Consider the following 18656-nt stretch of genomic DNA (forward strand, 5'->3'; position numbering starts at 1 on the left):
TAGGGGAGCTATTTAAAACTGTACAAAGAGTTACAATGTTAACCACCCACAAAGATATCATGCAAGAGAGCCCTTTAGAATACCGTAATTTCACATCTATGTTATTTTAAGGACTCGGGAATCCATGGCACCAATACCAGCAATAGTGGTCTAGTGTTTTATTTTGGAGCATATTATACGGTGTAACACAATGCAAATAAAATTTGATATATCCAAAACTAAATAGCTAGCGTAAATTTCTACAAACGTCCATACAAAACAAATTTCACTAAAAATTTGGCAGAGAACAGTAAAACAGTTCAATTTCCGCTATGCTTAGTCTACCTACAACAAATACAACTTTTTTTATTTCAGAAACCATATCCTCATCTCCAACACTTAATTCATGGTGTTACTGTGCCCTCATGTCCACAACGAAAGAGGACATCAGATCCTCTTTTATTCACCAATTAGCTACTGTCCTAGTATACTAGCTTGTAGTACGGAATCGCACACAAACAAAATGGAGATAGATCATTCTGGTACACTCATAATATCAAAAAAATAAATAATAATTGTATAAATGATCAAAGAAAAATTGATCAAACTCTAGAGTAGTTAGTCTACGGAAGAAAGAACGTAGATACAAATCAAGCTAAAAACTTACAAGAGGAGAGGATGGCGTCACTCCTTTTCTATAAATTAAACAACCAGCCGTTGTGACGGCCCAAACTCCAATTTCATCTCCGTAACATTTACCAGGCTAAAAGAAAAGCAATAGTAATTATTCCCTTTCATATTATTATTAGGAACAAAAAGAAATCATTTCCTTTAAATGAAGAATGTGTAAGTGAGCCCTTTAAGAGAACAATCAGTTTGTTATATAAAATATAAATTCGGCTAGAGCATATACATAATGCTGTCATATACACTGCTTATTCTAAATAAATTTAGGGAAGTTTTTGAAGAAGAAAATAAACTAAATTTATTATTAATAAAACTTTTTATAATAAAACGACGATTCACACATCACTCGAGATGAATGACAGCAGGCACAGTCTTAGAAAAAAAGTTCTCTGTCTCTATGTCAATCACTCTTTAATTAAACGTAAGTTTTTTTCCCCCAGAAATTTGATACGTTTTTAGGCCCTAAAGAGCAAGCTCTTCTATAAATATCAAAAGCCTACAGCAGGTCGTATAGGGTAGTTAATAAATTAATTTACAAAATTGCATGAAAAAAATACTCAGGCAAACCAATGACGGAGGACATTTTCTGATTATATTAATCAAAGCAGCTGCAACAAAAGAAAAAATATGCCATTACACAGAATCTTATTTTTTCAGAAAAAAAAAAAAAAACTCTAGTGACAAGCACAATTAGTAGGTTACGGAGAAGGGACGAAATCTCAGGCAGATTTTTATAAATAGATTTACAATATAGGTAAGAATTTTGGATATACCATATTTAGACTTATAGAAACTATCCTTTATCCAGCCTATTAAAAGAAGCATGGGCCTCCAAGTTCAAACTGGGAGAGAATAATTTTTAGTAAGAGAATATGTAGGTAAGGAAATTATCTTCAACCAGCTACCATTTGTGGAATCTTGATGGATCACACAAAGATACTGTTCTCTCCGGTGACACCAGTGTGTGACCAGAAATCTTTCTTTTGTAACTTGTATGTCCCTTCTGTGCGCTTCTATTAAACTTACGATCCTTATAGGGTAATCAATCTAACAGTATACTATTTAATCTTATTGGAACGGATTTGCTTGATTTTTTTTTGTTCAAGCAAGCGTTAATTTTCTTTTTATAACGAAGTACTTTTGGTGACTATTACGAATAGTAAGACCTCACTTCAATGACGACCATGAGCTTGCACCTGGCCAAAATCAAGTTATTGCATTTGGCTCTCACAAATATGTAAAATACACTGGTTTGTGCACAAACGATAAAAATAAATTTAATAAACATTGCAGGAGTAAATAAATATTAGGAATCTATATATAATGGCAATAGTCCAAACGCTTTAATTTCCTTTGAAAACACCCCAAAATTTTTTTTAGTTGCACATTGTGGTAAATATAAAGTCAGCAGGGGCGTAGTTTGCTATGGGGAAGGAGGGAGTGCAACTGCCCCCTCCAAGCCCCAGTTTGCCACCCAGACCCAGTTTGCCACCCAAACCCAGTTTACCCCCACCTGAAATTTAGTTGCAGCAAAAATCTTGTCAAAATTAAGGTAAGTCTACATAGTTCAAGCATCCGGGGAAACTGGCCAGTTTTCTTTAGTATATATTTGCCTGTATGGTACCATATGGGTCCTTTTTAACTTTCAGTATCATTTTTCAGTTGATTTGGGAAAATTCGCTCCGACTTTGCCCCCTCCCCCATGATTTTGACGAAATTACGCCATTAGAAGCCAGGAATGTACAAGAAATCCATGTCAAGGAAAAAGAGGCGGAGGGGACAAATAAAAAAAAAACAAACAACAGGTAAATCAAGGGACAATATTGGTCACTATAAGGGAAATCGGAGAACGCCTGTGCTCCGCATTGCACCCGCACCTGTATATAGCTTTTTGCTAGCAGGTGTTTATGATCGACGGCCATTTAATAAAACCAAATATATTTTAATATGGAGAGCACGTTTTATGCACCATACACCCAAACACAATCATCCCAGTTCATTTAGGTAGGATACTTTCAGAATAATTAAAACTAGTTTTTTTTTTTAGCAGAATTTACCTTTATTGATACATCAATTAATGTCGAAAATCCTTGGCGCTCCCATGGTCCATCCACTGAAATTTGACATTTTCTAATCCATTTTCTTCTCCTAACAAAATCTAAAATGGTTTTATGGGAATGATAAGTGGCGGGAAAATCGACAGCATATTGCCAACCATCACTATCGGTTCCACTAGCAAGATCTTGGTCTACTGTCCAATCAGAAATCTACAACAGGAAAGTTATAAATAAGCTAATAAACAAACAAATTAAAAATAAGTCTTATATTTCATTAAAAACTTGTAAATATCTTCGATCTTTGTTCTATTTAACAGCCACTAACCATTTTTTGGTTAGTTCACTGGTTAGTTCACTAACCATTTTTTGAAATTTTTTTGCTTTAATTTTTGGTGACAGTAAGGTTGAATAGATCCACAAAAAGTCACTTTTTATTGTTTTATATCAATGAAATACTCTTCTAAAGAGGCGGACTTAGACTTCTAAGCCTGCTCAAGTTTTTACGATATTTCTTACATTCAAAGCGTTTTATATCTGTGCTCTAATGTATTGTTCTCCTCCATCTCTCCACAGCAGTATTGCATTAGACTTACCAGTATAAAGTCTTTATCAAAATGATTAACAGTATTAAAAACATTAAAAGGTATTGAAAATAATTCCACACATATCCATGGAGTTTGCACCAAGGGTCGAACCGTTGGCTCAATGATTCCTAGAACTAAACTAGTATTTTATGGAAACGTACTTTGTCTTCATATGTCCACTAAATTAAGTTATTTTTCAAATTGCGTATATACTAGAAATTAATTTCGATAGATGAGCTCCTTTCATCCTAAAAATTATAATTCGCCAAATAATAAAAAAGTCAGCTTAATTAATGGTTCGAATCCAGCTTTCGTGTGCAATTGTTCGTTATATTTAAAAAAATTATATCATTTACATTTTTATTTCTTCCTTTCTTACAAAAATCTAAATTAGATTTTTTTTTTAAATTCATTCCATATCTTAGTAGAATCTATTCCTTTCTTCAATGTAGATATCTATCAGAAAATATTTCATTAGTACTTACCCAGCTGAAATTTGCAGATGGAAGAGTGACCTTCACCTTATCAAGCTTTATTAGACCTGTGATGTCAGACCAGGGAGGGCGGTCCGTTGGAAGGAGAACATTTGAAAAGCCATGCTTTAGGTTCCACCTCTGGTTTTCGTATATTTCAAACGCTTTAAAATCAGTCAGAGAATTAATTTTTCCAGAACTTTCTTCTAATCCTGAAAATGAATGGGATTGAAAAGGGCTAACATATGTCATATGTAATATTTTGTTGTTACTGTTTAATAGCATACTAGAAATTTCCTTTTGCCCCAAATGATGTTTTTCTCTTCTAGCAATATTTAAAAAAAAACATTCGTACTGCCTACTTGGGAGCTTTTTGGATTTAGGCATTTGCAAGTACTTTTTAAATTCTAAAGTAAAAAATAAGAAATTTCAACTAAAGAAAAACTAGAAAGAACTTATCTGTTCGAGACGCCATTAGTCAGTTTCCTATTTTATAGAAACAAGCCAATCAGGCTCTTCAATGAATTTTCTTGTAGTCTTTTTGATGTTTACATTATATTTCTAGAGATTTTTTTCAAGGCCTGGTTCTAATACTTTCATTTGGACAGAATTTCGTGACTGTCAAACACTTGAAACCTCACCCTTCACTAGCCTTGAATTACCACTAACGTCAAAAGACATTTAGAAAAAAAAAAAATAATAATGCAGAAGTAGCACCAACAAAAGATTTTAAGCTCCCAGAAACTTTAAAGATTGCAGTTAATAAGCATTTATGTGGAGATTCTCAGCATATCACACAAAAATCCCATCAGGGATGTATGTCGGGGGGGGGGGGATTATAAATGACTGGCTGTGGAGAATATTGCCGTGGTTAAAATAGACAGACAGACAGACCGACAGACCGACAGAATTTGCGATTGCTATATGTCACTTGGTTAATACCAAGTGCCATAAAAATGAGGAGTTTACTAGGCATAAACGAACCTATCCATACTGCAGAATTTTCATCCCTGAACCACGTGATTTTTGAAAGCCAATTCATCCAGCAAGAAGTAATAAATATTAGGAAAATCTTCAGTGAGGCAAACCTGCAGCCTGACATCAACGTATTGCTCCTCTCAAGCCTATCAGCTAACGCTGAAAGACAACTGTACAGAAGTATGTTCAACTTCCTTCGACATAATAATATCTGCGAGTAAATTAGGAAAATCGTCGTGAGGCCAAAAAGAGACCGTTGTGCACTCCAGAAGGCTTGGCATTTCAAGAAGAAGAAGTTTTAGACTTACAGATCTTACCTTTGTCGAATCGCCAGGCTAATTTACTGTAAGGTTTGAACGTTCAGTAATTTTTGTACGAGCATTTTCTAAAGTGCTACTATATCCAAAAGTTGCTTCATTTTCTAAAGTGCTACTACAGCCAAAAGCCGTTTCATTTCTTGTAGATTCTGAGCATTCACATTTTATATGTGTCACCCTTTTAAATCTCAAATTTAGTCTTCAAAATCCCTTTACTGTCCCTGGAAGGCTCCTCTCTCCATTAATTTTGGTATAACTCCTAGAAAGCTATACTATTATGCTTCCCCAAACAGCTAATGAATATTAACTAAAAAACAATTCCTATGAAATACCTAATTTTTTAGATAAAAAAAAGGTTAAAGATGAGCCAAGATTATAAAAACTTTATTTAAGATCTTAGATGTATATGGTAGAAATACTTAGTCACATCTTCAACAGCAAATTTACATCTCAAAAGATAGGAAAGACGTGCCACGATTGGGACAAAATATTTTTAAGTTCTAGCTTAAATTAATCTCACAAAATTATACGCCTTATGCGCAGATATGAGACTAGTGATTTTTGGTTATTTTTGCCTTAATTAATTCCCACGATTAAATTTGATTCACATACATAAAAAAACATATTTAACGCTCCTGTAAAATTCAGATACGCCTTTTGTCATACATACTCTTTGGCTCTGAACTGGAAAATTTACTCATCAAAACTAACGACTCATTTAATTGGCAATATAAACATCGTAAAGATTCTACAAATTACCAGTTTCGCAAGGCCAGGGTCCATTATAGCCACCAGTATGAACCCAAACGTTGCCATCACAGCCAATTCCCCAAACAATCCCTGACTCATGATTCTCAATGCGTTTGAAATGTCCTGATATCTGGTGAAAGAAACACTCCAACGGCTTCAATGTAGGCTAAAAATACATTTTGGATATGCTAAGGTTTTAAACACCTAATGATGAAAATATTACAATTTATAAATGATTTTTTTTCCTAGACTTCTAAACTGTTTTCCCAAGGCTTAAAAAAGGTAGGGAAGATACGCAGCCTGACACGAATCAAGCCTGGTGCTGATACTGTTGTTTTGGTGTATTTGTATTACTTTTGTTGTTTTATTGTTATTTACTCTGGTTTTCTACGGTACGTCGGTTGTTCAAGTTGGCTTGTAACTTTTTTTACTTTACATTGTTATTTACTCCGCTTGTTTCTTTGTAAAAGTAGATTATAAATTATATTAGAGGCGTATGGACATATATGTAACTGTCAGAGACACGCGATATAAAGGGTGTCTCCCGTTCTTAGGAATGACATGAATAAGGAGGCTTAGGAATAAGGCAAACAAGGTCACAACGAACAAAATCTATTCAAAGTCTTGTTTTTCTTATTCTAAGGTCTACTGTCCACAGTAATATTGCATACCAACAATCTACACAAGTGTTACTTTTTTCAATGCATTATTATGATTTTTAAAAAGTGTTTTTACACGATAGTAATTTATACTGTATTTAGTTTTTGACTTTTTAGGTTTTGAGATTGAATCATTGAATTGATTATTATCATTGAAATTTAAGTCAGTGTTCGAAGTATCCTTCAATATTCTTACCTTCATATCTTCAAAATTCTAAACTTAACCAGAACAAATATTGTATTTACATTTTATTTTTATTTTCCCGTTATTTTTAAACAGCTAATTGATTTAATTTCTGAAAGGCTTATTCTTTTCTCTGTATGGTCTTAATTCTGACCAATGGCTGCCTTCTAAACACTTGGGTCGGTCCGAGACGTAAACTTAATAATTTATTAACTTCAAGTTTCAACTTTTTCTTTATTCAACTTAAAAAGTACAAAAACAATATTATGTCCAACAGAGAGCAGAGCTCGTAAGGCTGGGACAGTGCAAAAACATAGAAAAAACATCAACATCTCATCATAATAATAATTCAAAAATTTAACACAGCAAAAAACAAGTAAAATAGAAAAAAAACACAAAGAAAAGAAACAAAGATAAATAAATAAATAAATATCGGGCAGGAGGGGCGTAGGAGGCCATCCCAAACACAGGGACACAAAAACAAAACACACAAAGAAGATCACATAAATTAATTTTTCATCATCAGTGCTGAATAATCAAAATTTTAGCAAACAATCTTTAATATTTGCTTTTTTAAATTTAGCTGAGATTTTTGAAATGGATCAAACAGAATTTTTTCATTCAGATTATAGTTGTTTGTAATAAAGGATATTTGGTACCTAATCGAAAACCTTGACCTTTCAGAACTTACAAAAGGAATTCAGTACATCCCAGACCTCCGACAATCCGACCGAGGAAGTAAAACTAACAGAAATTTATCATAGAAATAATTTTTAGAATTTCGGATTTGAAAAATGTCATATGCAAGAATTTAATACTAGTGTATCTTTTAAATCCAACAAATTTAAGAAAAGGAATAATGCTTTAGTTTCCGAAAGATTCTCAAGTTTTGAAGGTGGATGAAAAAAAATTTATTAGAAAATTAAGAAAAAGGCGAACAGAACTACACAATATGCAGAAAAATTCAAATAATATTTTAAGTGAATTTGCAAATTAATTTGGAGAAATCATTGCTCATGTTATTGCTCTGTATGCGATTATTGCCTTTCTATACTTTATTTTTGTCGTCTTTCTGAAAATAAATGGACAGCCCTTATTTAAGAAAACAGTTTTGAGGTTTTGTCCGCAATATCAGCAATAATCGTTTTTAGCTATGGGTTCCAATCCCGTAATCTGGCTGTAAAACCTACTCTGTTAAAAACTTGATTTACTACGCGGATCCAAGCCTTACTTGAGCCTGAAAAATGAAGTTATAACTAATTTTGACTCCCAAATTTTTGCAACGAAATTCCCTTTTGAACTTGCCCCCGAAAATTCTCCGAATCTTGAAGAGTCGTCCCCGAAAACTCCCCGAATTTTTAAAAGTTGTTCCCGAATTTTGAGATTCGAGAGTGGAAGCCCTGCCCCTCATATAAGGTCTGTGGATTATCGACAGGGGTTCCATTTGCAAATTTTCAATTAATAAAGCATAATTTTTCCCCTTTTTTCCTCAGCTGCTTAGTCTGGGGTAATACCATTTTAATGACTATCTGGGCATTTTTGTTGGTAAAAACTACCTGAACTTGTGAAAAGCCTAGACAGTCAACAAATAATATTTAGAAGTTCACGCTAATGTTAATACATGTTTAAACGATGTAGACCAATTAGACCAATTACATTCTATTTTCACACTTCAATTTTTGAATTTACCGGTGAAAGATATATATTTTTTTTAATATGCCTTAAAAGATTTATATAGTTAAAATAACTTATTCATTTTCAAAAGATATACATATATAGTGATAGTTGATTACCTTTTCAGCAGTGTATTTGACGGAACGAACGATAACATCACCTCCAATTTTTAAACACTTCACTTTTTCAAATGGCACCCTATGTAAGAATGTGTAAGCGCCGACATTATTCATGGAAACCTAGAAATATTAAATTGTAATTCTTCAAAAACAAATAGTGTAAGTCATTCATCGAAACCCCGAGCAACAAGTAACATTCAAATCCAGAAATTAGGGAACATGAGAACTACAATCTCCCATTTATTTATTTGAACTAAAAAGGTAGAAAACCAAAACGTCTCTTAATTCAAAAAAAAGGAAATAAGGAAATAGAAATTTCCAGAGGGGTGGTCCAAATCCATAAAAGTACATTTTTAGATTGAGCATAATTAATTTTTCCAAGAGGCTTACTTTGGATCAATCTAGATGAAATGGAATCGTCCCTATTTCAAGGTATAACATTAAGGAGCTATGCATTGTCTTTGGCAAGCGTAATGGACTTGATCTCTGCTTCATAGCTAGCTTCTCTGCTGTACAAGAACTAACCGAGCGCAGAGTGCATTGAACAATAACACACATACTACATAGCTAAAATAACGGAAGATGAAATAACAAAACAACTAAAAAAGTAATGATCAAGCATTAGAAGAAAATTTAAAAATGAAATAAATATCGTTGATTCATCCTTAACCTACTTCATTAATTTCACTAGTAACACATTTTGCCTAACAAACCTATTTCATGAGTTGGAACAACTATCAGTAATGGAAATAGGAATCAAAGATAGATCAACATAGGTAGGATATTAAGTGGGTAATTTCTTGTAGAGGTAATTTTAAGCCACTCGGGAGAAGAAGAATATATTTGGGAAGGGTTAGAATGAAGAGTGGTCCTTACAGTTGTCCGATGTACGGAGAGTGGGAGGAAAATTTATTACATTTTCTGAGGAAGCGTGAAGGATTAAGGATTTTGAGAAAGAAAATTGTTAGAGTAGATGAGGAGGATGAGCCTTGGGTGGAAAAATTATTTGGAAATGGGTGTTTTATTAGTATTAGGAATCTTCGTCGGTTTATTCGTGTGGATATAGCCCATCGTGGAAGTGTCATGTGAAGGCATTGTTTGTTGGTTTGTATTAGCGTTTTTGAATGGTTTTCTGTGCTTTAATCGTTTTGAAACCTTGGGGGGAATTGGATCAAATTAGCATGGTTTAAGCAAGTTCTGAGTTTAAGCAAGAGCTGGTTCCTGAAAGAACAGGGTATATTAATAAAAGTTTTTCATAAACAAAACACAACAACTTTTTCCCATTTGTTTTGGATCATAGAAGATGCATGTAGCCCAGCCGTCTGCAACGAGAAATATGAAAAGCATAGTAGGTTTCAAATAATCAATATTTCTAATACAGAAAAACTCAAAATATTCCTTCTATCTTGTGTAACTCTAAGGGGTGATAATAGAAGTATATTTTAGCATCTCCCGCACGGAACGCTCTTCAAGCACAAGACAAGTCTCTACTTTTTATGTATATTCAGTTATTATTAACGTTCATTAAAGATCCTCAATGTTGACCAAACAGAAATATAAATGCAGCAATAGAAAGTGCATGAATATAGCAATAGAAATATAGCATAATATAGCAATAGTAATACAGCATAATATAGCATATATACATTATATATATATATATATATATATATATATATATATATATATATATATATATATATATATATATATATATATATATATATATATATATATATATATATATATATATATATATATATATATATATATATATATATATATATATATATATATATATATATATATATATATATATATATATATATATATATATATATATATATATATATATATATATATATATATATATATATATATATATATATATATATATATATATATATATATATATATATATATATATATATATATATATATATATATATACAGCATAAATATAGTAAAAGAAAAATATAACAATAAAAAGTACTTGAGATTAATAATTTAAAAACATATACTTTGTACACAATAACTGGTAAAGCAACTTCAGGACTATTTCTAACAGACCGATAATAAGTTTAATAGTATTATCGCATATGAGACCCTGACATACTCCATATACTGAAATAAAATTAATATAAAATTAAATTAATATCAATTATATCAAATATATCAATTATATCAAATAAAATTAATATTAATTTAATAATGGGAACTGAGAGACAATTTACGAAACAAAGCTAGCTTACACTTATTTTTAAAGATAAACACATGATTCTGCGTATTTAAACTTTCCTTGAATAGTTTTATATTATTAACAGGTTTATTAGTCCATAAGGTATAAAACCATCAGAAAATATTTTACAGCCTAAAGTATAATAGATGTAGGCAGATCCTTACTATCTTGAGGAACACCACTAACTATGCTCTTGCGGTTAAACCAAAAATTGCTGCCCAATATTCAATTTTCATCCTGATATAAACTATTCGTTTGCAATCATTTCCGGAGAGACTTCAGCGAAAATAAGGACGGAATTATATAGATGTCAAAATTCAAAGCATTAATGACTTTTAAAGTAAGGAAGCTCTTAAAATAATTTACGTTTTATTTTGGAGACGAGGTCTTCTGAACTCAAAAAATATCAAGGGGAGGGGGGCAATAACTCAGCGATCCATTCAACCAGAGAGTTAGCCCAAAAATGAACTAAAATATAAATAGGTCGTTCAGCCAAGAATGACAGATCAATCTGCCTCGACTTATCCCTATCGAATAAGACGTCCTGTATTCTGAAATACAGCCTATCGGCTGACGTCGACGATGTACCCAATAAAAACTTACCACTATTCTCATCAGCTGTATCATAATTCGAATATTGAACTTCTTTCCAGACATAAAATGGAGCTTGAAAAATTCAACAGCATGGTTATTTTTACTCACTGATCATTTTTTTCGACTTCAAAATTTTCATTTTCATGACCTATCTAATTATAAGCGTCTAACATAGGAAACCTTCATCCTTGTCATTTTTGTTTTGTTCTCTATATTTGTGAGTCACCAAATGTAATAAATAAAAGGCCATACTTTATAACAATCTTCTCGGCACTCTATTTCAATTGATATATCTCCACCGCTTATATCTAAATGGAAATCCCCGTCTCGTTCTTCGTCTCCCCAAACTCCGTCAATTCTCGAGTTTCTAACGACACAATATTCGCTCTCAAGGAATCTTGGATTAAGATGGAATGCCACATTTCCCTCTGGCTTGTGAGGATCGCACGTCAGATCGATGCAAAATCTTTCAAAAAGAAACACAAATCATGATTATTATGGAAAAATATGCAATTTTGGACGTTAAAATGGAAAAATTTCTATATCTTGCCTGGGAAGTACCTCAGATCACTAAGAACACAGATTGAGGTTCGGTTTCTTTAGTGATTAGAGGATTTCTGGACTCGATTTCACCTTTCCTGACCCGAAAGGATTTACGGATATCTTTATAATGAGTTTTCCGCAAAATCTGACACCAGAGGTTCGCCAAAATCCTTTGATGTCAAGAAAGGCGACACTGGTTCCTTCAAGCCCTTGCCTATTTGGTATTCTATTAATTTCTATGCTGCAAGACAAGATCTCATTCTTTTATTTTCCAATTGCCAACTTTACAAGTTCCTCTTGTCACGCATATAAGTCAATGTTACAAATCACTCTAGGTTAGAGAGGATGATATTACAAACACAAAAAAAATTGACAATAATTATGATCAAATTCCAGTGATTCGAATCGTGTACTAAAGCTATAAGAATATTTTTATAACTCGGCCATGGCCATGGTCATTTCAGATTCTTCAAGCAGTAGTAGAATCAGGGTAGGGGCCTATTCCTTTCTACCTCTACCTCTCTCCCCCTCCTCACCATCTCTATATTCCTCTCGCTTCCTCAATCTCTCTAGCCTCTCTCTCTCTCTTCCCCATTCTCTCTCACTCTTCCCCTCTCCCTTCCAACCTCTTTCTCAGCCCTCTCTCTCCATCTATATTTCTTTATCTCCTTCTTCTTCCTCCTCCTTTCTGTCTTTTTCTTTGACTCATAAACATACAGAAATTTGTTTAAAATCCAGTTTTAGCCTTAACATACCACAAACTCTTGAAAACCATATTTAATGCTAAAAATCTTTGGAATAAAAAGTCTTCATTGATTTGCTGTGGTACTTCCTTCTTTTTTAATCATTTTTTCTCAATAAATTGTACCTTTACAAAAGGACTGTTCTAAGTACGTCTTTTAAACCAATTTGGACTATTTACGATCTTAGGCTGAGCGTAAATGAATTATAATGTACGAGCTAACTCCAAGACAAAAGATACTGTAACGTTTTACATCAAACGCAAAAAACGCAACAACAAACGCAATTACACTAACGCAACGTATACACTGCATGAATCCCACCCGGTATATAATAACATACAAAATATATAATGAAAAAAGAAATCACCAATGCAACAGCACAAACACACAAAAAAAAGACAGAAGGAGAAAAGGAAGACTGTTTTCCTACATTAGTAATTAATATACATCAGTATTTGAATGAGGCCTTAATCCTACTCATCCATACAATCACATAGGTCAAACAGCATAGCCATACACAATCAACCATAAAGAATAATCCATGGACAGGCAGTCGTGTCGTAAGTAAGTATAAGTCGTCATTTACCAAATATTAAAACAGTAAAGAAAGACAAATAATTTAGAGGCGACATAATTCATTTGGAATTTGAGATGTAATCATTGCAATTCGACAATGCAAGCAGCAATCTCTAAAATGTTTATCATTTATTAAACTTTCATCCTGAGATCCACTAGAATATAATACTAATTAGTTAACAGTTAAATTTACGGATTTTTAACAGTTAAAGGGACGAGAATTAATTGAAAGGTTAATGGTAAGAAACTTTAGATGAGGATCAGGTGATTTTTCCAGAGAAATGGCCTGTGTAAAAAATAATTTTATCTAAGTCCTGGTTTAGCCCGACGTTTTACGAATAAAAAGCCAAAAGGAGTTACCTTAAAAACCAGAAAAATGAAAAATATTCATTTATGCATCTTGATAAAAAAGTGCTACTGGCTGTGCTACCGGTTGTGCTACGCTCGTTTTTTCTCCGTCCATAATAAATAAGTGGCAAGTCAAATAAAAAAGGGATAATATTTTACTAGCAAAACAAGCTGAAACTTTGTCAAAGGTATTTCAGCTTTGTTAAACTTTCTTTACGTTTCTGATTATGTGAACTTGCATTTTCGCCAACCTTTCAGTCTAAAAGAGGCGGCATGTGAATTATGATTTCAACTCTTATTACGCCAATATTGCCTTTACCATTTATAATAATAAAAAAACTGCTGTCCTTTTTATTGAAAAATTGGTAGCATTTCTTGCTACTAAAAATATTGAAAGTGATAGAGGAATACAAAAGAAATAGGAATGAAATAGGTAAAAGATGAAGGAATAGAAAAAAGCTGAATAGGTTCAGAGCCGAATTCAAATTTAGGACATCCAACCATCTTAGTTTTATAGACTTTCATATAACAGTGGATTTTCTTGCAAATCATGGTAACGCCATTACGATCTCTGTGTTGTTGTTTTTTTTTTTTTTTGTTTTTTTTTTTTTTACTTTGTATTCATCACTAAATTCTTGGCACGCTCTCTTTAATCTTTCTTAAGGTAAAGAAACCCGTACCTGGTTGAAGCTGGAGGAACTGTACCAATAAAACTGATGGTCGACCCAGGATAAAAGCCATGTTTTAAATTCCATTGAACTGGAAGACTAGATAAGGCGGATGTACAAAGATCTTCAATCCTTGCTTCATCTTCATTAGGCTAGAAAATCAAAAGCATCTTTTATTAACTTGAATACGAAAAACATAGAAAAAAGCAAATCTTTTTGGGAGATTGTCGCAACGGAAGACTTTAAATAGACTATGACTGCACCATATATACAATTGAAGGGAGGGGGTCAAATTTCTAGAGGAAAATTTTCGCTAAAAACCTGAAAATCCAAAAAATCCCAGTTTTTATATTTTGCTCCAATAAGGGAATTTTATTACAGAAATATGTTAAAAATTGAACAAAAGGAAATCAAGTCCTTAGATTCGGTCAAGTCTATTGAAACTCAAAACGACACGATTACGGAAAATTCGCCCTGAACATGTAATGGCTTTTAATGCTCAGAATAAATGATGGGCTCAGCCAGACATATTGGCTCATTGTTTTATTTATTAATTATATAAAAAAAAACAAGTTTTTTCAACTGAAAGTAAGAAGAAACATTAAAACTTAAAACGAACAAAATTATTACGTATATGAAGGAGTTCATTCCCTCGTCAATACCTCGCTCTTTGCGCTAAAGCGAACCCCCTCATATACGTAATAATTCCTGTTCACTTTAAATTTTAATTTTGCTCTTTAAAAAAACTTGTTTTTTTTATTTAATTTCTGATTGTCTTTAAATAATGCTGGGAAATCCAGCCCCCCCCCCCCTTCATGGAAATTCTCTTCTCCCAACAAAAATTCCTCCATAGAAAGATTCTCCCGCGTAACCATCTCCCACCGACCCCCTCCCATCACACAGAAAACATCACTCTTGAAAACGTCTGTATACTTCCCAATAGCTAATACTATATGTAAGCAATGGGCGAAGCTCATAACTTGCAGCCCTTCCCCCGAGGACTGTTGGGGGTTAAGTATCATCAAAGACATTGTTATTAGATTTTTCGACTATGCTGAACAAAATCTCAAAATTTAAATTTATCTCAAAATTTTGATCCGGCGACTTTGGGAAAAATGAGCGTGGGAGGTGACCTAGTTAACCTCCGACTTTTTTTTGTTACTTGAAAAGCGCACTAGAACATTTAATTTCCGTTCGAATGAGCCTTCTCGCGACGTCCTAGGACCACTGGGTCGATACAATCACCCCTGGAAAAAAAGGCATCCTTTTTTGCAGATAGGAGCTTGAAACTCTACAGTTGAGTTCTCTCATATGCTGAACCTGATAGTGTTATTTTTATTAAGATTCTATGACTTTTAGGGGGTGTTTCCCCCTTTTTCGAAAATAAGACAAACACTCTCAGGCTCGTAACTTTTGATGGGTAGGACAGTTAGAAAAAGCTAGTTTGAAAGTTACTGAAGTGATTCATGATAGACCAAAAGGGACACTGTTCCGTCAGCCATGATTTAGGAGCTTTTGGATGGGGTTCAGTACCCAAGTCAGCATCTTTTGGGAGCCTCTAGCCTCTTTAAAGTGTCATGTATTATAAAAATAATTGTTTTTATTATAAAAATAACACTCATAATATGTACCATTATTCATACATATTTGTCTGTAAGCTGGAGGGCCTTCGTAGCCATTCTTCGACTCCCACAAATAGAATATTGTTCCGGATGAGGTTTCTACAATTGTTTCCAGTATATTGCACTTTCTACAATCGTATTTGGATATGCTGTTCAGACTATTTTGACCTTTCTAATTATCTTTGATAAATTGGCTATCCAACCCAAAAACACTATATCTGAACTTTTTGTCTATCAAACAGTTCGTGGTAACAAACTGTGTAGTAAGGAGCGACCCGGCTCAATAGTAACCAAAACTCTAAAAAACGGAATTTTGATACGATTAGTTACATCAAAAGAATTACATTTTGATTCTGATTTTGGATATACAAGTTTCATCAAGTTTAGTCTTACCCATCAAAAGTTACAAGCCTGAGAAAATTTGCCTTATTTTTGAAAATAGGAAAAAACACCCTCTAATAGTCATAAAACTTAACGAAAATCACACCATTAGATTCAGCGTATCAGAGAACGAGCCGGTAGTCTGGTATTAATATATAAGTTTCAAGTATTATTAATAAATAAGGCATTATTAATAAATTAGTTTTAAGCTCCTATCTACAAAATGTGGAATTTTGTATTTTGCTTTTTTTTTGCCAGAAGAGAGATCATGGGTGTGTTTTTATTTGTTTTTTTCCTAAGGGTGATAGTATCGACCCAGTGGTCCTAGAATGTCGCAAGAGGGTTCATTCTAACAGAAATTAGAAGTTCTAGTTCCCTTTTTAAGTGACCAAAAAGTTGGAGGGCACCTAGGCTCCCTCCCACGCGCAATTTTTCCCCAGAGTCACCGGATCAAAATTTCTGAGATAGCCATTCTGTTCAGCTTAGTCGGAAACCTATTAACTATTTCTTTGGGGATGACTTAATCCCCCAGAGTCCCCGGGGGAGGGGTTGCAAGTTAGAAACTTTGACCATGTTTACATGTAGTAATGGTTATTACGAAGTATACAGATATTTTCAGGTGAAATTTTTCGCGCTGGGGTGGGAGTGGGTCGGGAGGAGGGGGTTACGTGGGAGGAACTTTCCATGGAGGAATTTATCATGAGGGAAGAGAATTTCCATGAAGCAGGATTTTTCAGCATTACTAAAAAAAACAAATGAGAAAATAAATAATTTTTTTCACTTGGAAGTAATGAGTGGCATTAAAACTAAAAAAGAACATAAAATATTACGTATATAAGGGGATTTGTCTCCTCCACAATACCTTGCTCTTTACGCTAAAGTATTTTAGTGATTTCAACATTTATTCTACGACCTTTGTGATACAGGGGTCATTCTTAAGGATTTGGGATAAAGTTCAAGCTTTAGTGTAAAGAGCGAGGTACTAACGAGGGGGCAAACCCCCTCATATACGTAATAAAAACACACAAAAATGGAAGTTCGTTACGTAAGTTAATTCGTAAGGTACGTATGTTTATTAGTAACAAAAACGTTCGGAGAAAAAATAAAAAAATCTAGTTGCATTTTTAATTAACTAAAATTAGAGGGCAACTAGGCCTCCTCCCCCGCCCCTTTTCTTATCAAAATAGTCCGATCAAAATTACGAGAAAGATATTTAGCGTCCCCTCCGCAACGCCTCGCTCTTTACGCTAAGGTTTTTTATTGTTTTAAAAAGTAGAGTTGTGACAGAGTTAAACCTTAGCGTAAAGAGCGGGGCGCTGCGGAGGTGACAACCCCTTTCATATACGAAATAATTTCAATTCGTTTTAGTTTTTAGTATCACTTCTTACTTGCAGTTAAAAAAACTTTTTTAATTTTTATTATTATTTAATTTTTTTTGTTTAATTTTAAATTAAAGATGACTTCTTAAGTAACTTTTGCACTAAGTCGATGGATATACACAGAGTTGTTGCATCAATCTATGGTTGCGTAATTCGCAGTTCAGCCTTGAAGTTTGTTTGATATTTCATATTTCAAGTTCAATCAAATCCAACGGACCAATCAAAAGGCTACAAAACAATCGCTAGGACAAAACAGTTATCTGAGGGACGAATTCCAAAGTCCACAGAAGTGACAAAGAAACTCAGAAGTTTTCCTGAGACTTTCACAATATAGTTGAACATCGCTTTGAAAGAGAACCAAAACCAGTGAAGGTAAAAACGAATTTAGTCGATCCCTATATAGGGCGTGACTTTTTGAAAGAGAAATTCAAAGTGAACGCCCCCTTGCCACCTTGAAAGGCCAGTGCTAGAGGCATAAGTTCCTACAGGAAATTCAACATTGCAAATATTTCTGTAGAAAGCTGGTTTCTGCAATAGCCCAAGTAGAAAGATATTTTGACAAGAAATGTCTGAGTGCTACTTAAGTTCAGACCTGGTTTTTTTTTTTTTTTGAGAGAAAGATGGGTTTATTAATATAAATAACAAAACAAAACAAGTAAATGGCCCGAAGCAAAGCTTGTTTGGGCCTACAACCCGAATACACATACAAATAAAACAATACGAAAAAGAAGAAAAAATAAAAAGAAAAGAAAAGGAAAAGAAAGAAGAAGAAAAAATCAATTACCCTGTATTTCAATCGAAACGGATTTACACTTCAAAAGAGACAAAACAAAAAGAAACTAAAACCACTTTACCAGTATCGCCAAAATAAAAACCAACATCTTGGCTCCACTTGAGGTCCACTCAACTATCAAAACCATAAATATTAAGGCAAAATAGCTTTAATTCCCGCCGAAATTCAAAAAAACTATCCATGTTTCTCAAAGTCGTAGGTAAACAATTCCATGCATGGGGTCCTAGATGCCGAATAGAGAATTGAGATCTACGGGTAATAGCAAGCGGACGACGAATTATATCGGACTGTCTCGTAGAATGTGTATGA

The 18656-nt window shown here is 33.4% G+C and overlaps 1 protein-coding gene across 2 annotated transcripts in view; it reads right to left on the minus strand.

Moving 5' to 3' along the window:
* The window catches only part of LOC136034618 (tectonin beta-propeller repeat-containing protein-like), a 93205-nt gene that overhangs the window by 16729 nt on the left and 57820 nt on the right, over positions 1-18656 (minus strand). For both annotated transcript variants that reach the window (XM_065715904.1, XM_065715905.1), the window contains exons 12-18: positions 14185-14324; positions 11547-11760; positions 8462-8581; positions 5835-5991; positions 3793-3992; positions 2724-2933; positions 647-742 (exon numbers count right to left, since the gene is read on the minus strand). In XM_065715904.1, coding sequence (XP_065571976.1) covers positions 647-742; positions 2724-2933; positions 3793-3992; positions 5835-5991; positions 8462-8581; positions 11547-11760; positions 14185-14324 — 1137 coding nt within the window. The remainder of the gene's footprint in view (positions 1-646; positions 743-2723; positions 2934-3792; positions 3993-5834; positions 5992-8461; positions 8582-11546; positions 11761-14184; positions 14325-18656) is intronic.

Source organism: Artemia franciscana, chromosome 13 (assembly GCF_032884065.1).
Source record: "Artemia franciscana chromosome 13, ASM3288406v1, whole genome shotgun sequence".
Taxonomy (NCBI): Eukaryota; Metazoa; Arthropoda; class Branchiopoda; order Anostraca; family Artemiidae; genus Artemia; species Artemia franciscana.